Below are 25,469 nucleotides of genomic sequence, written 5' to 3'. Positions count from 1 at the left end.
TCAGCAGAGGGGAAGTGGCAATGCGCGAGGGCTCACTCTCACCAAAATCTGTCCTGAATAAGCCCAATGTGTTTCTATGGGCATAATATGCAGACCTAAGCTTGTCGCCTGCATTCCCGCCTTCGGGACAATGACTGGCATTGTTAGGGTGGAGACATGAGCATCTTGTCATTATATACAAATCTCTAATTTCAGCCACTTGCAAATTAAAGGAACATTGGCGGGTGCACAGTTTGGATGCTTGCTTCCTGCTAAAGTAAATTGATGTTTTGACAAAATTATATAATTACTCCTGTCTAAATTAAATCATTAAAAATATTTTACCAGAGAGCTTGGCTTAGCCACAAAGGATCATTAGGTTATTTAAAAAATAATGTAAATACAGTAGCTGTGGACTGTTTCTAATCACAAGTGTGTAGGCCTATGCATATTTGAGAAGCCAACAATTTGGGCAGGGCACGTGGCAATTGGCCTAGCTGATTATTGAGTTGTGGCTGTCTGTGAAAAACATCTTAAATGTGTGAAGATAATGTGTCTCGAGTATAATTTAAAATACTGAGACATGAAGAAGGGAGGGGAATGTGGAGAATGTGGGCTCTTCATAATGCATGCACTCAGCTCTCCAGAATGTGCTCTGCTGTCTCCCACCAATTCTTGCACATTCATTGTATCATTGTGTGAATTGTTTGCCCTTTGATTGTTTAATTTATCAGTTCCTTGTTACATATGTAACCAGTAGGCCTAGTAAATGTACTGTTAATCCCCGTAATTTGGTTACATTAACTTTCCTTAAATACATGATTGAAAGAACCTGCATTTTCATCGGCATATTTTCGATTGTTTTTATTTGTCGGCTTTAGGCCTATGTATTTTACTTAGATGACAATGTAGACAATGTAGAGCTACTGCTGCATTGGCCTTTTGGCCATCTCTGAGTACCATGCATAGCCGCAGGAAGTAGTTTGGGGGTAGGGGTGCTGCAGAAGAAAAATACTTTGCCTGCGCTGAAGACATCTATATTCAATTCAATTCAATTCAAGGGGCTTTATTGGCATAGGAAACATATGTTTACATTGCCAAAGCAAGTTAAGTAAATAAACAAAAATGAAACGTTAACAAAAGCTCCAAAAGAATAAAGACATTTCAAATGTCATATTATGTCTGTATACAGTGTTGTAATGATGTGCAAATAGTTCAAGTACAAAAGGGAAAATAACTAAACATAAATATGGGTTGTATATTAGGCCCAGTGCACTACATTTGTGAAAAAATGTAAACTAAATGTGCTGTATTTAAGTGTAACTTGAGTCTGATAATTATCTGTACAAAACAGTTAAATCTGATAATACTTGTGGAATTTTGTATTTTTTTTTACAATGTTTTATATTGTAGTAACCAAAAAAGTGATAAACAAATCCAAATATATTTTATATTTAAGATTCTTCAAAGTAGCCACCCTTTGCCTTGATGACAGCTTTGCATACTCTTGGCATTCTCTCAACCAGCTTCACCTGGAATGCTTTTCCAACAGTCTTGAAGGAGTTCCCACATATGCTGAGCACTTGGTAGCTGCTTTTCCTTCACTCTGCGGTTCAACTCATCCCAAACCATCTCAATTGGGTTGAGGTCCGGTGATCGTGGAGGCCAGGTCATCTGATGCAGCACTCCATCACTCTCCTTTTTGAGCAAATAGCCCTTACACAGCATGGAGGTGTCCTGTTGATAAACAAATGATAGTCCCACTAAACGCAAACTAGATGGGATGGCGTATCGCAGCAGAATGCTGTGGTAGCCATGCTGGTTAAGTGTGCCTTGATTTCTAACTAAATCTCTGACAGTGTCACCAGCAAAGCACCCCCACACCATCACACCTTCTCCTCCATGCTTCACAGTGGGAACCAAACGTGTAGATCATCCGTTCACCTACTCTGCATCTCACAAAGACACGGCGGTTGGACTCATCAGACCAAAGGACAGATTTCCACTGGTCTAATGCCTATTGCTCGTTTCTTATTGGTGTACTTTAGTAGGTGTTTCTTTGCAGCAATTCAAACATGAAGCCCTGAGTGACATAGTCTCATCTGAATAGTTGATGTTGAGATGTGTCTGTTACTTGAACTCTGTGAAGCATTCATTTGGTCTGGTAACTCTAATGAACTTGTTCTCTGCAGCAGAGGTAACTCTGGGTCTTCCTGTCCTGTGGTGGAGAGAGCTAGTTTCATCATAGCACTTGATGGTTTTGCGACTGCACTTGAAGAAACTTTCAAAGTTCTTGAAATGTTCCGTATTGACTGACCTTCGTGTCTTAAAGTAATGATGGACTGTTGTTTCTGTTTGCTTATTTGAGCTGTTCTTGCCATAATTTGGACTTGGTCTTTTACCAAATAGGGCTATCTTCTGTATACCACCCCTACCTTGTTACAACACAACAGATTGTCTCAAATGCATTAGGAAGGAAAGGAATTTCACAAATGAACTTAACAATGCACACCAGTTAATTGAAATGCATTCCAGGTGACTAACTCATTAAGCTGGTTGAGAAAATGCCAAGAGTGTGCAAAACTGTCATCAAGGCAAAGGGTGGCTACTTTGAAGAATCTCAAATATATTTAGATTTGTTTACTACATGATTCCATATGTGTTATCATCACTATTATTCTACAATGTAAAAATTTTTACAAATAAAGAAAAACCCTGGAATGAGTAGGTGTGTCCAAACGTTTGACTGGTACTGTACATTTCAGTTTTTTTTATACTTTGCAAATGCAACTTATTTCTATGTGAAACTGAAATAAAGAACTCTCCGGGAAGAAGAGAAGCAGGGGTGTATGCTTCATGATTAACTACTCATAGTGTGATTGTTATAACATCTACAAACATTTAAAAGTCCTTATGTTCACCCCACCTAGAATCTGCTAACTGCTAGCTTGTTTAGCCCCGGCCTACTAACTGTTAGCTTGTTAGCACAGGCCTGCTAACTGTCTGAATCGCTGTGTCCTCAGCCAGCCCAACCACTCACTGGACCCATATTTATTTTCAATCTCTTTTCGATTTTTAATTCGATTATACCTTCTGGTAACCTGCCTCACCCAATGTGATACGGAATCGCTATTATTCTTAATTTTAGAATACATTCAAGAACCTCCAGAATCTAACCAGCTAATTAGCTACAAGCTGTTTAGTCATTGTTAGCCACTGCTAGCGGCTTTTACCTTCTGCACAGCCAGCCCTGTTTTTAGCCTGGATAATACTCGCCAGTCTACTAGTATCGAACTGTCTCTCCACAACAACGCCGGATTCCTACCGTAATCCCAGGACTTCTGATCTTCACAGCTAGCTTACACCCAGTACCGAAGCTATCCCTGAGGCCAACCTCCCGGCCTACACAGCTGTTCACCCGAACCCCACTCATTCACGGCTAAAGCCCAATACTCCACCGGATCCTTGCTGTAAACTCTGGACCTTGGCTAACGCCACTGCCACGAAGCTAGCACCAGCTAGCCGTGAGCCAGGCATATCTCCCTGCTAGCAAACTAAATTCTACAATACCTCCTTCGCCATCTGGCTTTGATTCTCTGTCGACACGGCCCCCCGCCGCACCACCACGACTGGTCTGCCGACGAATACTCCATCCGCTGTGCCTTCAACCGGCCTCCGTCTGAGCAGATCCGTCGGCCCCAGCCGCGAACTCAGGCTCTGTGTGTAGTTAATCCGACCCTCTCTGCCTAGTCATCGCCATTTTACCTGCTGTTGTTGTGTTAGGTGACTAGCTGTTGTTGTCTCACCTGTTGTTTTAGCAAGCTCTCCCAATCAAGACCTGCGATTATTTTATGCCTTGCTGTATGTCTCTCTCAAATATCAATATGCCTTGTATGCTGTTGTTCAGGTTAGTTATCATTGTTTTAGTTTACAATGGAGCCCCTAGTTCCACTCCTCACACTCTGATACCTCATTTGTCCCACCTCCCACACATGAGGTGACCTCACCCATTATAACCAGCATGTCCAGAGATACAACCTCGCTTATCACCCAGTGCCTGGGCTTACCTCCGCTGTACCCGCACCCCACCATACCCCTGTCTGCACATTATGCCCTGAATATATTCTACCACACCCATAAATCTGCTCCTTTTATTCCTTGTCCCCAACGCTCTAGGCGACCAGTTTTGATAGCCTTTAGCCGCACCCTCATCCTACTCCTCCTCTGTTCCTCAGGTGATGTGGAGGTAAACCCAGGCCCTGCATGTCCCCAGGCACCCTCATTTGTTGACTTCTGTGATCGAAAAAGCCTTGGTTTCATGCATGTCAACATCAGAAGCCTCCTCCCTAAGTTTGTTTTACTCACTGCTTTAGCACACTCTGCCAACCCTGATGTTCTTGCCGTGTCTGAATCCTGGCTTAGGAAGGCCACCAAAAATTCGGAGATTTCCATACCCAACTATAACACTTTCCGTCAAGATAGAACTGCCAAAGGGGGAGGAGTTACAATCTACTGCAGAAATAGCCAGCAAAGTTCTGTCATACTTTTCAGGTCTATGCCCAAACAGTTCGGACTTCTAATTTTAAAAATTAATCTCTCCAGAAATAAGTCTCTCACTGTTGCCGCCTGCTACCGACCCCCCTCAGCTCCCAGCTGTGCCCTGGACACCATCTGTGAATTGATCGCCCCCCATCTAGCTTCAGAGTTTGTTCTGTTAGGTGACCTAAACTGGGATATGCTTAACACCCTGGCAGTCCTACAATCTAAGCTAGATGCCCTCAATCTCACACAAATCACCAAGGAACCCACCAGGTACAACTCTAAATCCGTAAACATGGGCACCCTAAATGACATTATCCTGACCAACTTGCCCTCCAAATACACCTCTGCTGTCTTCAATCAGGATCTCAGCGATCACTGCCTCATTGCCTGTATCCGCTACGGGTCCGCGGTCAAACGACCACCCCTCATCACTGTGAAACGCTCCCTAAAACACTTCTGCGAGCAGGCCTTTCTAATCGACCTGGCCGGGGTATCCTGGAAGGATATTGACCTCCTCCCGTCATTTGAGGATGCCTGGTCATTCTTTAAAAGTAACTTCCTCACCATCTTAGACAAGCATGCTCCGTTCAAAAAATGCAGAACTAAGAACAGATATAGCCCCTGGTTCACTCCAGACCTGACTGCCCTCGACCAGCACAAAAACATCCTGTGGCAGACTGCAATAGCATCGAATAGTCCCCGCGATATGCAACTGTTCAGGGAGGTCAGGAACCAATATACTCAGTCAGTCAGGAAAGCAAAGGCTAGCTTTTTCAAGCATAAATTTGCATCCTGTATCTCTAACTCCAAAAAGTTCTGGGACACTGTAAAGTCCATAGAGAACAAGAGCACCTCCTCCTCCCAGCTGCCCACTGCACTGAGGCTAGGTAACACGGTCACCACCGATAAATCTGTGATAATCAAAAAACTTCAACAAGCATTCCTCAACGGCTGGCCATGCCTTCCTCCTGGCTACTCCAACCTCGGCCAACAGCTCCACCCCCCCCCCCCTCCCCCTGCAGCTACTCGCCCAAGCCTCCCCAGCTTATCCCTTACCCAAATCCAGATAGCAGATGTTCTGAAAGAGCTGCAAAACCTGGACCCATACAAATCAGCTGGGCTTGACAATCTGGACCCTCTATTTCTGAAACTGTCCGCCGCCATTGTCGCAACCCCTATTACCAGCCTGTTCAACCTCTCCTTCGTATCATCTGAGATCCCCAAGGATTGGAAAGCTACCGCGGTCATCCTACTCTTCAAAGGGGGAGACACCCTGGACCCAAACTGTTAGACCTATATCCATCCTGCCCTTCCTATCTAAGGTCTTCGAAAGCCAAGTCAACAAACAGATCACTGACCATCTCGAATCCCACGGTACCTTCTCCGCTGTGCAATCCGGTTTCCGAGCCGGTCACGGGTGCACCTCAGCCACGCTCAAGGTACTAAATGATCATAACCGCCATCGATAAAAGACAGTACTGTGCAGCCGTCTTCATCGACCTGGCGAAGGCTTTCGACTCTGTCAATCACCATATTCTTATCGGCAGACTCAGTAGCCTCGGTTTTTCTAATGACTGCCTTGCCTGGTTCACCAACTACTTTGCAGACAGAGTTCAGTGTGTCAAATCGGAGGGCATGTTGTCCGGTCCTCTGGCAGTCTCTATGGGGGTGCCACAGGGTTCAATTCTCGGGCCGACTCTTTGCTCTCTATATATCAATGATGTTGCTCTTGCTGCGGGCGATTCCCTGATCCACCTCTACGCAGACGACACCATTCTGTATACTTCCGGTCCTTCCTTGGACACTGTGCTATCTAACCTCCAAATGAGCTTCAATGCCATACAACACACCTTCCGTGGCCTCCAACTGCTCTTAAACGCTAGTAAAACCAAATGCATGCTTTTCAACTGTTCGCTGCCTGCACCCACACGCCCGACTAGCATCACCACCCTGGATGGTTCCGACCTAGAATATGTGGACATCTATAAGTACATAGGCGTCTGCCTAGACTGCAAACTCTCCTTCCAGACTCATATCAAACATCTCCAATCCAAAATCAAATCTAGAGTCAACTTTCTATTTCGCAACAAAGCCTCCTTCACTCACGCCGCAAAACTTACCCTAGTAAAACTGACTATCCTACCGATCCTCGACTTCTGCAATGTCATCTACAAAATAGCTTTCAATACTCTACTCAGCACACTGGATGCAGTTTATCACAGTGTCATCCGTTTTGTTACTAAAGCACCTTATACCACCCACCACTGCGACCTGTATGCTCTAGTCGGCTGGCCCTCGCTACATGTTCGTCGCCAGACCCACTGGCTCCAGGTCATCTACAAGTCTATGCTAGGTAAAGCTCTGCCTTATCTCAGTTCACTGGTCACGATGGCAACACCCACCCATAGCACGCGCTCCAGCAGGTGTATCTCACTGATCATCCCTAAAGCCAAAACCTAATTTGGCCGCCTTTCCTTCCAATTCTCTGCTGCCTGCGACTGGAACGAATTGCAAAAATCTCTGAAGTTGGAGACTTTTATCTCCCTCACCAACTTTAAACATCTGCTATCTGAGCAGCTAACCAATCGCTGCAGCTGTACATAGTTCATCGGTATATAGCCCATCCAATTTACCAATTTACCCATACTGCTTTTATTTTATTTACTTTTCTGCTCTTTTTTTTTTATCTCTACCTGCACATGTTCAACTGATCATTTATCACTCCAGTGTTAATCTGCTAAATTGTAATTATTCACTCCTATGGCCTATTTATTGCCTACCTCCTCATGCCTTTTGCACACAATGTATATAGATTATTTTTTTTCTACTATGTTATTGACTTGTTTATTGTTTACTCCATGTGTAACTCTGTGTTTGTGTCTGTTCACACTGCTATGCTTTATCTTGGCCAGGTCGCAGTTGCAAATGAGAACTTGTTCTCAACTAGCCTACCTGCTTAAATAAAGATGAAATAAAAAAAATACCTCAATGAAATGCAGACCGTATTACCTCCCAAGAGAATTCTCTTCGGTTATAGTCACAGCCGTGTATATTCCCCTCAAGCCGATACCACGACGCTTCAACATTGTTTTGATCACGCAGGCTGGGATATGTTCCGGGTAGCCTCTTAGAATAAAATTGACGCTTACACGGACACAATAACTGAGTTCATCAGGAAGTGTATAGGGGATGTTGATACCAAGTTGACTATTTAAAATTACCCAACCCAGAAACCATGGACAGATGGCAGCATTTGTGCAAAACCACCACATTTAACCATGACAAGGTGACTGGGAATATGGTCGATTACAAACAGTGTAGTTATTCCCTCTAAGGAAATCAAACAGGCAAAACATCAGTACAGAGACAAAGTGGAGTCGCAATTCAACGGCTCAGACACAAGACGTATCTGGCAGGGTTTACAGACAATCACGGATTACAAAGGGAAAGCCAACCACGTCGCGGACACCGAGGTCTTGCTCCCAGACAAGCTAAACACTTTCCTCGCCCACTTTAAGGATAACACAGTGCCACCGACGCAGCCTGCTCCCAAGTACTGTGGGTTCTCGTTCTCTGTGGCTGACGTGAATTAGACATTTAAGCGTGTTAACCCTCGCAAGGCTGCCGGCCCAGACGTCATACCTAGCCTCAGAGCATGCGCAGATCAACTGGCTAGAGTGTTTACGGACATATTCAGTATCTCCCTATCCCAGTCTGCTGTCCCCACTTGCTTCAAGATGTCCACCATTGTTCCTGTACCCAAGAAAGCAAAGATAACTGAACTAAATAACTATCTCCCCATAGCACTCACTTCTGTCATCATGAAGTGCTTTGAGAGGCTAGTTAAGGATCATATCATATCACCTCTACCTTACCTGACACCCTAGACTCACTTCAATTTGACTACTGCTCCAATAGATCCACAGACGATGAATTCGCCTTCGAACGGCATACTGCCCTATCCCATCTAGACAAGTGGAATACCTACAGTACGTCAGAATGCTGTTCATTGCCTATAGCTCAGCTTTCAACACCATAGGACCCTCTAAGCTCATCATTAAGCTTGGAGACTTGGGTCTGAACCCCGCCCTGTGCAACTGGATCCTGGACTTCCTGACGGGCCGCCCCCAGGTGGTGAAGGTAGGAAACAACACCTCCACTTCACTGATCCTTAACCCTGGGGGCCCCACAAGGGTGGATGCTCAGTCCCCTCCTGTACTCCCTGTTCACCCATGACTGTGTGGCCACGCACGCCTCCAACTCAATCATCAAGTTTGCAGACAACACAACAGTTGTGTGCCTGATTACCAACAATGACAAGATAGCCTACAGGGAGGAGGTAACGGCCCTGGCGGAGTGGTGCCAGGAAAATAACCTCTCACTCAACGTCAACAAAATGAAGGAGCTGATCGTGGACTTCAGGAAACAGCAGAGGGAGCACACCCCTATCCACATCGACGGACTGCAGTGGAGAAGGTGGAAAGCTTTAACTTCCTCGGCGTACATATTACTGACAATCTGAATTGGTCCACCCACACATAGAGTGTGGTGAAGGCGGTGCAACAGCGCCTCTTCAACCACAGGAGGTTTGGGAGAATGATGTACATATATGGAGGAACAATATACTGTAACACAAGAGAGAGATACATTTATAGAGTGCATTTGCCATTCTGGTAAAATGCATTGTCTATTGTATAGGACAGGAAGCCAGAGTAAGGCCATGAGAGAAGGCGACACATAAGCGCCTGGGACAGCTGGACATACAAAGGTCAGAGAGATATACAAAGGAGGGGGTCAGCCAAATGACCAACTGATGGATTATAGACATAACTCACATATTCTTAGGACATGGAGATGCTGAAGGAATGACAGGGGAGACACAGTCTGCTGATCCGAGATAAAGACACACATTGAGCTAAGTGCAGGGACAAAGCAAGCCTATAGCATATAGGAATGTATAGTATTTTTAGTATAGCTGAGCACGCTAAAATCAGAGGAGACACATAGTCTGCTGACCCCAGATAACACACATACAAAGAAACGCATTAAGCTGAGTGAAGGGAAAAAGCAAGGGTCTTGTCATCATTATAATCTGAAGGAAAGCAGATATGGGCGTTATTGGGCTGAACAAGCAGAATGCACGGATTGGGATGTAACTTCATTTGCATGTAGGATGGACTTATGTTGTATGTGTATGAATCAGAGCGAGTGCTCTGAAAAAGTGTGTGTGTTCCGCGGACCACTCCGGCTTGCGATACCTTTTTATTAAAAGCCTATTGATTTCACAAAGTTCTTGAAAGGGTCGTATTTGAACCGATTTGCCACGACAGAGGCTGAATAAATTTGGCTTGGCCCCTAACACCCTCAAAAAACATTTACAGATGCACAATTGAGAGCATTGTGTCGGGCTGTATCACCGCCTGGTACGGCAACTGCACTCCCCGCAACCCAGGGCACTCCAGAGGGTTCTGCCCAACGCATCACCGGGGGCACACTGCCTACCCTCCAGGACACCTACAGCACCCTATGTCACAGGAAGGCCAAAAAGATCATCAAGGACATCAACCAACCGAGCCATGGCCTGTTCACCCCGCAAAGTCAGTACATGTACATCAAAGCTGGGACCGAGCTGAAAACAGCTTCTATCTCAAGGCCATCAGACTGTTAAATAGCCATCACCAGCCGGCTACTCAACCCTGCATCTTAGAGGCTGCTGCCCTATATACATAGACATAGAATCACTGGACACTTTAATAATGAAACACTAGTCACTTTAATAATGTTCACATTCTGCTTTACTGATCTCAAAATGTACATACTGTATTCCATTCTACTGTATTTAGTCAATGCCACTCCGACATTGCTTGTCCTAATATTTATATATTTCTTAATTCCATTCTTTTACTTTTAGAATTGTGTAGTGATGTGAATTGTTAGATACTACTGCACAGTTGGAGCTAGGAACACAAGCATTTCGCTACACCCGCAATAACATCTGCTAAATATGTGTATGTGACCAATATACAGTGCCTTGCGAAAGTATTCGGCCCCCTTGAACTTTGCGACCTTTTGCCACATTTCAGGCTTCAAACATAAAGATATAAAACTGTATTTTTTTGTGAAGAATCAACAACAAGTGGGACACAATCATGAAGTGGAACGACATTTATTGGATATTTCAAACTTTTTTAACAAATCAAAAACTGAAAAATTGGGCGTGCAAAATTATTCAGCCCCCTTAAGTTAATACTTTGTAGTGCCACCTTTTGCTGCGATTATAGCTGTAAGTCGCTTGGGGTATGTCTATCAGTTTTTCCCATTCCTCCTTGCAAAACAGCTCGAGCTCAGTGAGGTTGGATGGAGAGCATTTGTGAACAGCAGTTTTCAGTTCTTTCCACAGATTCTCGATTGGATTCAGGTCTGGACTTTGACTTGGCCATTCTAACACCTGGATATGTTTATTTTTGAACCATTCCATTGTAGATTTTGCTTTATGTTTTGGATCATTGTCTTGTTGGAAGACAAATCTCCGTCCCAGTCTCAGGTCTTTTGCAGACGCCATCAGATTTTCTTCCAGAATGGTCCTGTATTTGGCTCCATCCATCTACCCATCAATTTAACCATCTTCCCTGTCCCTGCTGAAGAAAAGCAGGCCCAAACCATGATGCTGCCACCACCATGTTTGACAGTGGGGATGGTGTGTTCAGCTGTGTTGCTTTTATGCCAAACATAACGTTTTGCATTGTTGCCAAAAAGTTCAATTTTGGTTTCATCTGACCAGAGCACCTTCTTCCACATGTTTGGTGTGTCTCCCAGGTGGCTTGTGGCAAACTTTAAATGACACTTTTTATGGATATCTTTAAGAAATGGCTTTCTTCTTGCCACTCTTCCATAAAGGCCAGATTTGTGCAATATACGACTGATTGTTGTCCTATGGACAGAGTCTCCCACCTCAGCTGTAGATCTCTGCAGTTCATCCAGAGTGATCATGGGCCTCTTGGCTGCATCTCTGATCAGTCTTCTCCTTGTATGAGCTGAAAGTTTAGAGGGACGGCCAGGTCTTGGTAGATTTGCAGTGGTCTGATAGTCCTTCCATTTCAATATTATCGCTTGTACAGTGCTCCTTGGGATGTTTAAAGCTTGGGAAATCTTTTTGTATCCAAATCCGGCTTTAAACTTCTTCACAACAGTATCTCGGACCTGCCTGGTGTGTTCCTTGTTCTTCATGATGCTCTCTGCGCTTTTAACGGACCTCTGAGACTATCACAGTGCAGGTGCATTTATACGGAGACTTGATTACACACAGGTGGATTGTATTTATCATCATTAGTCATTTAGGTCAACATTGGATCATTCAAAGATCCTCACTGAACTTCTGGAGAGAGTTTGCTGCACTGAAAGTAAAGGGGCTGAATAATTTTGCACGCCCAATTCTTCAGTTTTTGATTTGTTAAAAAAGTTTGAAATATCCAATAAATGTCGTTCCACTTCATGATTGTGTCCCACTTGTTGTTGATTCTTCACAAAAAAAATACAGTTTTATATCTTTATGTTTGAAGCCTGAAATGTGGCAAAAGGTCGCAAAGTTCAAGGGGGCCGAATACTTTCGCAAGGCACTGTATATGATTTGATTTAGAGCTCTGCTACCTGAACCGAGCCTCACGGCCCCAACATTACACTGTACATCGGGTTACGGCCACGTAGGGCCTGTTTTTTCATCGATAACTAGGGTACAGGCAGGGCTCGGGTATCACTAAATTGATCAGAGCCGCTATGAGGCAATGGTTTTGCTAGTCCTGTGTGGCTCCCTTGGTAGAGCATGGCACTTGCAATGCCAGGGTTGTGGCTTTGATTCCCACAGGGGACCAGTATGAAAATGTATGAACTCGCTCTGGATAAGATGGTCTGATAAATTACTCAAATGTAAAAATGTAAACGCGTGCAGGGAGTGAGTGACAGACAGAGAGCAGCAACTAATGGAGCCCAAGCTCGGCCCTTACATTTGGCAGAAGTAAATCGGGCCTGGGGTAGGCTAGGGCCTGAACGGCATGACTAGGGCTCGGACTTAAAATTAATGCCCGTGCAGGGCTATAATGTGTGGAATTTGCAGTTTGCTTTCAAAATTAAAGTCCCTCGCTGAAAAGGATGCAATGGTTACCAATAGTGGAATCATGACATGTTTGGACTAGATAATGCTAAAGGTTGGAATGTTGTTGCCTAATTTTAAATTAAATACAACAATTAATTAGTTTGACAACAGAGAAACAAACTGTTGAAATCCCATTGTGGATGTATTAGACTGCATAATTGCATTGGGGCATACTTATATGCACTGTACAGCCTTACCTATGGATTGTGAACCCATCGTGTCAACAAATATGTAATAACATTCCAACCTTGTTTAGTATTATCTAGTCCAAATATGGCATGAATCCACTATTTGTATCCGTTTGCATCACTTTCAATGAGGGACTTAGATTTTGCAGATGAAACACAAATTCCACTATTGTGGCTAGTGTCCCATACGTAGAGAGAAGTGGGTAACAACGATGTATATAAACTCTGGATTGCTGATGTTATTTATTGGCCATTGAGAGGCTTTGAAGGCACAAGTTGGCCGTATTGGCACTCCCCAGTAGGAGCAGTCCTCCATAGGAATGAATGGAATTCTACAGTATTTCAATTCAATTTTGTTTTTTTGTAACGGGACAGTAACATTAGTAATCTCCAAAAAGTACACTTAAAGGAAACATTCAAAAACGTTTTTTGTACAGAACATGCCCAGGCTAACCCACTGACCTATACGATTCCTGCTCTACCCTTTGCTTGTCGGTCTGGAAAGCCTCCGCAAATGAAAACGTACCTTAACACAGATGCTGCATTCATCACATGTCGGAACCTCCAAAATAAGTTATTTGCGTGTAGCTTTCTATTTTTTGATTCTGATACTTTCCAATTGGAAAACTCTGAACGGCCTACCTCCTATCATCTTTCTACAATGTCGTAAAAATTCAGAGTTTCCTTGATCTGACATGTCATGAATGCAGAGATACATGGGACTAATATTAAAAACCTGTACACACCCCCTCCCTAACCTTGAGGCATGCTGAAGTGACTAAGCAGCTAATAGTAGCAGCCCTAGTTGTCCCTGTCTATCCTGAATGGGATCAGCAGTGTTGTTTTGCTGAATGAGGGATTGAGCCCACCACTTATCTTCCCCTGGGAATTAAGGAAATCTATGCGATGCACCTCTGCCAGACTATAAGGCAAAACAGAGGTCAGGTTATCAACTGTTGCTGACCTAACTGCTTTTGGAACTCAGCAAAGTCAGGCCACCTGGGAACTGTTTTTCCCTGCTTGGCTTATTGTTGCTTATCTCCCCTCAGCAAATTGCATAACCCAATTGTTCAAAAGTGAATAGTGATGGCAAAAGCTCCAAATGATGTCATGACAATTAGTCACACTTTATTACATCATTGATCCCCCCCTCCCACCAAACGTCCTTATCAAACTACAGTAGAATCAAAACCACGTGGCTGTAATCATGCTGAATGATCATGATATACAGTTTGGAATTGTTATCCATTTCTCCTCATTCATCCAAAAAACATTTTGACATGTCAGTTGTCCAGCACAGTTTTGAATATGACCGGTGCAGGCCTCCATTTACTCAGCTTCTTCACTTCCAGTATGTCTGCCTCCCTGTCCTCCATCCTCTTCCTCGCTACATATGGAATACTGCAGAAAGACATCACACACACCAGCCACAAATAAATGGCAAAACATACTATACATCAGGAATGCCTCTTCATCTAAACCTTGCATCAATCATGTACATTTGCATAAATAATATCACTTGTTAAATACAATTCTTCTTCCCCAGGTCTCCAGAAGTTTAAGCGTTATCTTAATTGGTTATATGTCTCACCATGTCTTTTTTGGAGGTGGCTGAAGAGGAACGAATGTATCTGCACTGAAGGTCAGTGACCTACAGAGGACAATTCCACTGTGAGTATGAAACCACCATCACACATCACTGAGCATGCTGATACCCATCTTTTCACAAATGTGAAACTGTGGTTATGTCTCAATTATCTCTCTTTCCTTCCAAATTGTGCATTTGTCCACTCCCCTTCACTGATTTGAAAGGAAATATATCTACTGCCTTTAGATTTCACTTCAGGTGAAAGGAGAGATTATTGGGATGCTCCCTGAAACTGGGCAATATAAAGCAATATAAAGACCAATAGCACCATCTTTCAGCCATCTGTAGTAATTCATGTATGAAAACAAGACAGAGCTACAGTATATCTACAGCACCGTAGCCTACTGTATCCTATTTCAATCAAATATACTATCAACACAAGGAAAACAAAAACCTTACCCAAAATGTGTTGTTGGTAATGTTGATCCAAACTTGTGAAAGTCAGGACTGTACTCAGGTGTTAGATAGGGTCTAGAACCAGGTGCAGAATGGCAGGTAAACCTGGCTGGAATGGAGGAACAAGCGGCTACATTATGATACATATATTCTCTTGTCTACAGACTACGTAAACATAATCGAGCGTCTGACCAAATAATGCAAGATTTTAGTTCTGGGTTAACTGAGATTATAATACATCTAACACTGAGCATAACCTTGTTTAACCCAGAAATAAAAGTGTGTGTAATTGTATGTTTACTTAGTCTGTCCAGGAGAAATTACACAGAGCTGTCACGCCCCGGCCATAGAGAGGCTTTTATTCTCTATTTTGGTTAGGCCAGGGTGTGACTAGGGTGGGCATTCTATGTTCAGTTTCTATGTTTTGTATTTCTTTGTTGTTTTGGCCGGGTGTGGTTCTCAATCAGAGGCAGCTGTCTATCGTTGTCTCTGATTGAGAACCATACTTAGGTAGCTTTTTCCCACATGGGTTTTGTGGGTAGTTTGATTTCTGTTTAGTGTTTTTCACCGTTCAGGACTGTTTCGGTTATTCCCTTTTGTTATTTTTGTATTTAGGTGTTCAGTGTCAATAAACAAACATGAACACCTACCACGCTACGCTTTGGTCCTCACCTTCTTCAAACAGCCATTACAAGAGCATATCCAATCTAGAATGTATTATTCTATTAGCCTAAGTCATGCATTCCAATGTACCATCAGAAAGTCTAACCATAAACGCAGATAATCCTAAACTACTTATCAACTTTAACACAATAGCCTTCATCGGATAATCTTGTTGAAATAATACTTTGAACATTCTGCAAAACGTATGCGTTTTCACTGCTACTGAATATTTGCAGTACATACCTTGTTTTTTCCTCCCGATGGTGACCTCCAGAGTTCTCTCTGAAGAACACCGTATGGTCCTATAATGGTGACCTCCCTCCAGCAAACAGCGTTTGCCAACATGGAAGGTTCTGGGCTGACCAAAGTTGGGATAAAACGTCCACTCAGACTGGGACACCATGTTGGCCTCTACAGAAATAAATAAAGAGAGTAATAGGAGTAAATAGAGGTTTGATAAATAGTATGCAAAACACCAGCGTTAGTGATCTAATAAAGAATGACGTCACACAGTTATATTTATGATGTAGTACTGTACATTCAATAGGGGTTACTGACGAGGTACTGTTTGTCAGATTATTGGCACTTTATACACAGTGCACAAAACATTAAGAACCCCTTTTTGCCCTCAGAACAGCCTCGATTTGTCAGGGCATGGACTCTACAAGGTGTTGGTATTTTGTATTTATTCAGGATCCCCATTAGCTGCTGCCTCTTCCTGGGGTCCAGCAACATTAAGGCAGTTATATACAAGTTAAAATACGACATTTCTTAACACAACACATTAAGTGTGTTCCCTCAGGCCACTACTCTACTATTACATATCTACAATACAAAATCCATGTGTACATCCGTGTAGAGTGCGTGTCTTATCATGTACGTCTGTGCCTGTGTGTGTCTCTTCACAGTCCCCTCTGTTCTAGAAGGTGTATTTTTATATTTTCTAAATCTGATTCTACTGCTTGCATCAGTTACCTGATGTGGAAGTGTTCCATGTAGCCATGGGTCTATGTTGTACTATGCGCCTCCCATAGTCTGTTCTGGACTTGGGGGTTGTGAAAATACTTTTTGGGGCATTTTATTTGTATTTTTATTTAACTAGGCAAGTCAGTAAAGAACAAATTCTTATTTACAATGACGACCTATCTCGGCCAAACCCGGGTCAATTGTGAGCCGCCCTATGGGACAATCACGGCTGGATACAGCCTGGAATCGAACCAGGGTCTGTAATGATGCCTCTAGCACTGAGATGTAGTGCCTTAGACCGCTGCGGCACTCGGGAGCACCTCATGTCTTGTGGGGTATGCATGGGTGTCCGAGCTGTGTGGTAGTAGTTTAAACAGACAACTCGGTGCATTCAGCATGTCAACGTTTCTTACAAAAACAAGTAGGGATGAAGTCTATCGCTCCTCCATTTTGAACCATGAGAGATTTACTGCATATTATTAACATTAGCTTTCTGTGTACATTTAAGGCCCAGCTGTGCTGCCCTGTTCTGAGCCAATTGTACATTTCCAAGGTCCCTTTGTGGCACCTGACCACACAACTGTAGTCCAGGCGTGACAAAACTAGAGCCTGTAGGACCTGCCTTTTTGTTAGTGTTGTTAAAAATGCAGAGCAGCGCTTTATTATGGACAGATTTCTCCCCATGTTAGCTACTGTTGTATCAACATGTGTTGACCATGACCGTTTACAATCCAGTGTTACTCCAAGCAGTTTAGTCATCTCAACTTGCTCAATTTCCACATTATTCATTACAGTATTTAGTTGAGGTTTAGGGTTTAGTGAATGATTTGTCCCAAATACAATGCTTTTAGTTTTTTGAATATTTTGGACTAACTGATTCCTTTCCACTCACTCTGAAACTAACTGCCCTTTGTTAAGTCCTGCAGTGATTTCACTCGCTGTAGTAGCTGACGTGAATAGTGTTGACTCATCCGCATACATGACACACTGGCTTTACTCAAGGCCAGTGGCATGTCATTAGTAAAGATTGAAAATAATAAGGGGCCAAGACAGCTGCCCTGGGGAATTCCTGATTCTACCTGGATTGTATTGGAGAGGCTTCCATTAAAGAACACCCTCTGCGTTCTGTTAGATAGGTAACTCTTTATCCACAATATAGAAGGGGGTGTAAAGCCATAACACAAGTTTTCTATTAGCAGACTATGATCGATAATGCCAAAAGCCGCTCTTAAGTCTAACAAAACAGCGCCCACAATTGTTTTATCATCAATTTCTGTCAGCCAATCATCACTCACGTGGGAAGGACCTGAGCAGTCTGGTCTCTTCAGGGAACTTGATCAATTTGATGTGAGGGAGTGGAGCATCACTGTAGCGAGGTGCAGGCAGCCACCGCAGACCAGAGCTCCAGTCAAGGTCACACCTGGAGAAGTACAGTACCCAGTCACCAATCCGTGTGCTGGACAGCTACTTGGTGTGCAGGCTTTTATTCCAGCCCAGCATTTACACACCTGACAGAGGTAATCTGTTAATCATCAACTAACAATCAATAGCTTGATTAGCTGTCTTAAGTTAAGGGTAAGGTGCCATAAAGATGAGGCATCATGAAATTGGTTAAAAATATATATATATATATATTGCAGATAAGGAGAGAGGTAGGCTGAGCTACCTTCTAGAAGCACTGCAGGATTACTGGTTGCTGGCTTGCTGCAGCTTCCTCTGCTCTGACATTGTGACATAGCTAATGATGAGACAGACAGCCCTGTCAGAATGCTATTGTGTCAAGCCAGTTCCAGAGACATGGGAGTGGTGTGAATAAACTATTGGTAAATAGCCCACCCATTTTTCACCTACCTCATCCCCATACTGTTTTTATTTATTTATTTTTATTTTTCTGCTCTTTTGCACACCAATCTCTACCTGTACATAACCATCTGATCATTTATCACTCCAGTGTTAATCTGCATAATTGTAATTATTTGCCTACCTTCTCATGCCTTTTGCACACAATGTATATATAGACTCCCCTTTTTTCTACTGTGTTATTGACTTGTTAATTGTTTACTCCATGTGTAACTCTGTGTTGTCTGTTCACACTGCTATGCCTTATCTTGGCCAGGTCGCAGTTGCAAATGAGAACTTGTTCTCAACTAGCCTACCTGGTTAAATAAAGGTGAAATAAAATAAAATAAAAAACACTTTCTCAGTTAGTCTTTTGTGTTCATCTTACATTAACTCTGCCAATGACGTATCTTGGGTATGTCAATGAATGAAGTGAAATTATAAAGGAATGCTATTGCCTACAGTCTGGTGTTCTTAGATCCTCTCAACGCGCTGGACTTGGATTTAGCTTGCAAAGGTCACTGTGCCTGTTCTGTATCTTAGCTACCCTACAAACAAACCGTGTAGAAAAAGAGAAAGCACACAAAATAATGTGATTGGTAGGTTACAAAACTTTAACCTCTAGACTATAGATTGTTGTTTGTAACGTAACCCTTTATCCCTGTACATTGAATCCCTTTTAACAACTTTGTTTATGTTCATACAGTGTATACAATAGTCTAGAGACGATCACTTACTCTGTTAGGTTGGGCTCTATGTGCTGAATGTGCGGTCTGTAATGTATCTCTCCTCCATGTGAATAGTGTCTGCCGTGGGGTCCGAGCTTGTCCAACGCGCCAAAGGAACACATGCTGAATGGGAACCACCTTTTGCACGAGTTTATTACTTTATATTTCAAGGAAGCGTATCCTGATAGCTATTTTACTTTGACCGTGTTTTGCAGCGGGCATTCATGTTATCTAGATTAAGTTTAATGCGTCTCGCCCAAAAAGGTTGTTGGAAACAATAGGCCTGTATGACACGTTTGTAGCATATATAACGACCCAAGCTGTTGCTAGGAGAGAATGACAAACTTCTCTGAGAGGGGTGGGTCGTTCCACCAATTAGGTGCCTTTTGAGGAGTGTAACTTCGTGAGAGAAGAACGTGTTATTTCTCCCAATTGTAACAATCTGTCATAAAGAGCAAATGTTCAACTTAATAAAAACATGTTTCCCTATCTCAAGAGGTCAAATAAAATATCTACTATTACATTTACATTTGAGTCATTTAGCAGATGCTCTTATCCAGAACGACTTACAGGAGCAATTAGGGTTAAGTGCCTTGTTCAAGGGCTCATCGACAGATAACAGGGTTGAACGTGAAGGTGCCCACATACATCGGGTTGGTTTGCTTCTAGTAGAACACCACTAGGCGAAACAAACATCTGTGCTTGCATACTCCCTAAAGACCGTCAATATTGCTGTTGTTTGTCGTTCTTGAGCCACTGTAGCAACAACATTGTCAGAAACACTTCCTCAAAATAGTCAGAATTAACCTAAAATAAATCAATAAATCTGTCATTCATTTCAACGTTTTTGCCAAGGAAGACTTAGTCACAATTTTAAATCTAACTACGATGTTTGGTGCAGTATTTCTCAAGTGAAAACATTTGCATGAAAACTAATCTCTCATTGAATGACAACAAACACTTTGTGTTCCCACTCCTACTACTAGTGTTTTTGACCAGTCACCGACAAAGAGGCGTAGACTTCGGCTACGAACTTTGACTTGCTTTAAGAAGAAAATGTGTGCTCAAACAGCCGAATACCAAAACCAACAAAAACATCATAGAAGTTCTTCGTAATATATGTGCAGTTTTACAAGCATTCGGTAAGCTTTACAGTGTTGACGATTTCATCTTAAATAAATATAAAAATAGAGTCTGTCTATCTACAGTATGGGTAATGAGTGTTGATGTGTGAAGAGTAGAACCATCTCACCCACATTACACTATGATTTGATATTGATATTCAATGTTTCTTTTAAAGGAATAGTTTCACTATATTAAAACAATTCAGTTCACGTAACTGGGATTACCTTAAAATAAGGGAGTAAATTGTTGTTTTGTACCTTAATATGAATCACTAATCACATGAAATGAATAATAATCTTGAGAAATTAGGGCTTTACAATGATGGTGAAAGCTTGGAGAAATGTTGGTGTTAAATGGATTAAAATCTTGCTTAAAGTCACAGAGGATACACGAGGAACGCACATAATTTTGGCACTTTGGCAAGTCTCTATTTGTTTTAAAAATCAGATTGGTTGACTTTTCAGTGCGTCAATCTAATTACATAATTTACAAAACCCCATCTTATTAAACCAGAGATAGCTGTGGGAGGGGGGGGGGGGGGGGGGGGACAAGGTGGAAGCAAATAGTGCAAATGGCTCAGCTTCAAAATGTTAGTGTTCAATTTACAGGAGTGAAACCCAAGCCTTGCCCGTACCCTAGTTATTGATGAAAAACAGCCCCGACCCGGCCCTAAACCAATGTATAAGGTCAGACCTGTCTGGCTAGGGTCCTGTACCAGATTTCTAACCCCAGAGATGATGCGAGGGTTACTTGTGCAAAGCATGGAAGGGTCAGGCCTATACCACATTGACAAAGTGTCAGATGCATGACCTGTTATAACAACACATTTTAGTATGAATTTGCTTATAGATCATTTGTGAAGGATCTATATAGGCATTGTAAAGGTTTTATGAAGGCAAATTTCGAAATTTGGTAGTGCATCAGCAGTTTTCTACTTATTATGTCAGTCACTGACAGTCACTCAATTAGCCCATGTCAGCTAAAAACACATGTTGCAAAGTAAGGTAGTCTAGCCAGCCATCCAATAGTACTGTTGACCAAGTGCTGTTTACAAATGTAGACCTTTTCTTGTAGGCTACTATTTAAAAACAGCATCATTTGCTTCTTTGTCATCATTATGGTCAGAAACGAGATATGGTTGTTAGCTGACATGGGCTACAAATGTTAGGTGACATGGGTTAATTGAGTGACTGTCAGTGACTGAAATAACAAGTGGAAAACCGCTGATGCATTACCAAATTTAGAAATTGCACCTTGTGTATTCTAATTTACTAACTCTCAACAGTAAATTGAGTCCCCGACTGAGTTCCTAAGTTTTTTTAAAATGTTAAACTGCCAGAGGTGCCTCTGATTATGGTGTCATTATCTGTCACAACAATTTATCAGTGTCATGTTTTTTTGTATGTTCAGACAAGTAAGCTATACTATGTAACCATAGTCACTAGATGGCGCCAACAGATACTTTACTAAGCATTTGCCTGGCTACTACCTAGTCAAGACATAAACTTGACTGTCTCATAATGGTGCCCTGGTGTGCCCTAGTCTAGATACATATGTCAAAGGCTTTGGCAGAGTAAATTGCAATTCGTATTGCTATCCCAATACATTTCACGGAGCCACACTCAAAATGTAAATAATCTGTGGCATCTTTTTACTTAGCTGTACTTAGATTTGTAAACCCTATCTATGTAGCCTAAATGTTGGATGTGTCTTATTATTTGAGATAATCTGTCGACTCTTCACTTGCTTGAAAACAATAGATTACAGTAATGTATATTTGCTAAAACTTCAAAATCCTAAAAAGCATATGCTTTTGAATGGGAAATGGGAAGATAAATTAGATAAACACTACTGCCTGAACACTGGCCCTTTAAATCCACCTGTTGGGGCGCAAGACTGCGCCTTCGGAATCGTGGAGCTATAGGTTAACTGTGGTTTGAAGACACCGTTTATTACGAGTGCCAGGAGTGTTGCGGAGCTCCTATTTTAATACCGCCACATTGTAGCCAACCAGATTATCTTTAGTAATTTGCCTGTCCAAAGCATTCTTCCTATCCGGGATGTTTTTGAGCATAATTTGGATCTCTTGATATCCATTTCAAGACATCGCTTGGATTTATATTATTTATATTCTTGTTGTGTAATCTCTGCATTGAAATGTCTGTCGTTTTCATCAAGTCTAGGCCACTGGTCTAATTTCCAATTAAGAAATTGCGCCGCAAAACGTTTCGACTTCAAAGGGAGACCTTGGATGCGCGTTTCGTTGGAGACGTTCTGCAACAATTTGTTGCAAACATTAAAAGCAAAGTGATGGATGGAGTCGTTATCACCTCGGTTTGCCATAGCACTTTAATCATTTCGTTTTTTTAAGTCCTCTTTTCGTCCTCTTTTCGTGTATTCAATTATGTTCACTTTCGCTGCCTTTTGCTATATGCTGTCACTGGTCCTCTGTGCTTCCCTGATATTCTTTGCGATATGGCATGTAAGTGGGTGATTTATTACTTGTTTTTGTTGTTGTTATACGTTTTTTAAGATGTGAAAATACATTTTAATATGATTATGAATGATTTTGGCTATGGACAATATTCCATAATGGTGCGTAATAGCCCAGTGTATTTATACCTGCTCACAACCCCTTGGCCTTTTGCGCAAGATAATTAATACATTATTCGATGTATGCAAAGGTGCTGTTTCAATGCCCAACCTTTAACTTGAATTATAATTTTATTAAGAACCCCATTTGCTGATGCCACGCGCTCTAATGCAATACATTCCCAAATTGACACGTGCGAACCTGTATCTCAGACGTTTAGCCTAAAACGCCACTCATTTCCACTTAATTGACTAAATGGTCATATCAGTTTTATTTTGTTTTTGCAGATTTTTTAGCTATGGTTTCATCAAAGGGTTTTTACAATGTACTTGACTCAGTCATCATGCACCTCTGTACTCGATTAGGAAATCTGTTAGAGACGCTGGACACACTGAGACGAATTCTCTCCCGCACACAGTTTTTATCTGTGTGTTATTGTCTTTGTTCAAACCAGCCGGGAGACCCTGCAACACAGAAATGCCAATAAGAACGTATTACAATATTTTGATTATATAATTATTTACTCTGAAAGCCCTTGCGCCCTCCTGCGGAACTTTATATAAAGACAGATTTCGGTCCACACAGTTCTTGGCCCCCATCGACCGGCGTACCTTTGCATAGCAATAGACCTGAGACTGAAGGAGAGCTTCAGGTTTACTTCTGAGCCCAGGCAATTACTGGAGGCATGGCATGTGTCAGGCCCATATGGTGTTCAAAGCAGTGGACAGATCTTATCTAGTCTGCTTGCTACTTAAGAACATACAGCTTATGCCAAGAGCAGAATTATCAACATGGATATTTTCATTCTGTTTATATTACTGTAATATACTGTAATATACACACAGACACAAATTCACACCCTCTGTTATCCAAAACAACTAACAGCTCATGCATACAGTATATTCAATATATCTGGCCCAGCTGTGGTCTTGGAAAGCACCATGTTCCAACCAACTGAGACTTATGGGAAACACAATGCTTCTGATGGCAGGGTGGAAATTTCAATTCACAAACACAGGCATAAGCTACAGACAAATCAGAATAGTATGTTATGCAGGCTACATGGCGTGATGTCACATGCATAGTCAAATAAATGGGTTTTAATTTCCAGCCCTTTTTCACATTACAGCATGCCTGTCATCCAGACATCATCTGGGTAATTGTAACACATGATCCCATACACTCTGACAGTGAAATGTACCCATGCATCCTACAGTAAATATCCATCCCACTGGGCAAAAACTGGTTAAATCAACAGCGAAGAATCCAAGTCATTTCAACCAAAAATATAAATCTGATGATGTTGAATCAACATAGAAAAGCTCATTGGATTTGCAAAAAGTAATCAGTAATCAATGTATTTTCTTCACCCAGCTTTTAACCAAAATCCAATGACTTGGTGACATTTGATATTGATTTCACATTGAATTCACAGTTAGTTGACAACTCAACCAAATGTAAATCAAAACTATGTTGAACTGATGTCTGTGCCCAGTGGGACTTTATTCATTCTCTTTCATCTAATTGTCCTGCCAAATATTGCATCCCTCTACTTGACAGGTTTATTACAGTTCTGCCTGTTTTTCAGTGGACCTGTCAGGTGTAGCATGACCTACGTATCCTCCTTTTTACTCTCCTGACACGTTCAGAATATCAGGACTTGTCTTGTCATTAATCACTGCCTGTTAACAGGCAGTCTCATCTCTCACAGGGCATGTACTGTACTACGGCTGACTGATGAGAACCTTATCAGACACTACGTTGACTGATGGATATGATTTGTTGAGCTTCCATGTCCAAGAAATCATAATTTCAGTCTCAGTGATGATGCTTCTCTACATGTCCAGACCGCACAGCACTCCCCATTCTGGGCTTCGGGGGACTCTGAAATGTTCTATCTAAAGCAGTGAAATGTATTTTTTTATGGTAGTGACAAAGTCAAGCTGACGTTCAGTCGTCAAGTTCATTGACTAAGCTGAGACCCTCGACTCTATCTAGCGTAACACATGTTCAAGGTTGATCAATAACAAGATAATCTCATTCAATACCCTTAAAAGTCATTCAGTCTGTGGAAGGAAAATCACACCTCGCTGGTTAGCTATCTAGCTTCTGTCCAGATTGAATGATCAGTAATCAATCATGTAATCCCGGTTACACCATCACTCCTGGGACTGCTTGTAACAGATTAGGGGGAATTTTAATTAACATACCCAATGAACTGTGTTCTCTTGCACTCCGCTCAGCTCCACACTCGCCGACAGAAAATGGTTGAGTGATTTCCCTCCATGTAGCAAAGCCCCTAATGTATTATGAGTGTCATTATCACCATGTGAACTGCTCCTCTGGATCCAGTGACTTATGGGAAAACCCCTGTGCCCATACGATGTGTAGAGAAAGTCCATTGGCTAAGAGGGCATATGTTAAGTTAACATCATTCACTTTCATTGTGGCCATAAAATTCCCCCTATTGTTGTTTTAGTTTTTCTGACGGTTTTAGTGGATGCCGGTTAGATTACCATAATCGTAGGAGGAGACTATGAAGGAGTCATTTGTACGCTGCTTTAATGTGTGCCTCATGCTGGTTCCTTAGGCAAGTACAGGACATTCACAGGTCTAATGATCCTTCACAGGTCTAATGATCCTCAGAGCATGC

At 42.2% G+C, this 25,469-nt stretch overlaps 2 protein-coding genes across 5 annotated transcripts in view; one reads left to right on the top strand and one right to left on the bottom strand.

The window, feature by feature from the left end:
* Window positions 1–12,090: 12,090 nt before the first annotated feature.
* LOC110529663 (spermatogenesis-associated serine-rich protein 1) lies at window positions 12,091–19,708 on the bottom strand. The gene is made up of 6 exons (XM_021612081.2): window positions 19,108–19,708; window positions 17,827–17,951; window positions 15,809–15,976; window positions 14,906–15,011; window positions 14,450–14,509; window positions 12,091–14,259 (listed from the first exon to the last, which is right to left on the bottom strand). The coding sequence occupies exons 1-6, from the start codon at window positions 19,218–19,220 to the stop codon at window positions 14,142–14,144; spliced, it is 690 nt and encodes a 229-aa protein (XP_021467756.2). The 5' UTR covers window positions 19,221–19,708; the 3' UTR covers window positions 12,091–14,141.
* Window positions 19,709–22,140: 2,432 nt separating this feature from the next.
* LOC110529662 (protein cornichon homolog 3) overlaps window positions 22,141–25,469 on the top strand; it is a 56,360-nt gene continuing 53,031 nt past the window's right edge. For 2 of the 4 annotated variants that reach the window (XM_036985109.1, XM_036985108.1), the window contains exon 1: window positions 22,141–22,705. In XM_036985109.1, the coding sequence (XP_036841004.1) occupies window positions 22,628–22,705 (78 nt within the window). In that variant the 5' untranslated portion in view covers window positions 22,141–22,627. The remainder of the gene's footprint in view (window positions 22,706–25,469) is intronic. The other 2 variants (XM_036985110.1, XM_036985111.1) reach the window with 2 other exon arrangements.

This window comes from Oncorhynchus mykiss, chromosome 8, assembly GCF_013265735.2.
Source record: "Oncorhynchus mykiss isolate Arlee chromosome 8, USDA_OmykA_1.1, whole genome shotgun sequence".
In the NCBI taxonomy this organism is placed as follows: domain Eukaryota; kingdom Metazoa; phylum Chordata; class Actinopteri; order Salmoniformes; family Salmonidae; genus Oncorhynchus; species Oncorhynchus mykiss.
This window is presented reverse-complemented; position numbering and strand designations above follow the sequence as displayed.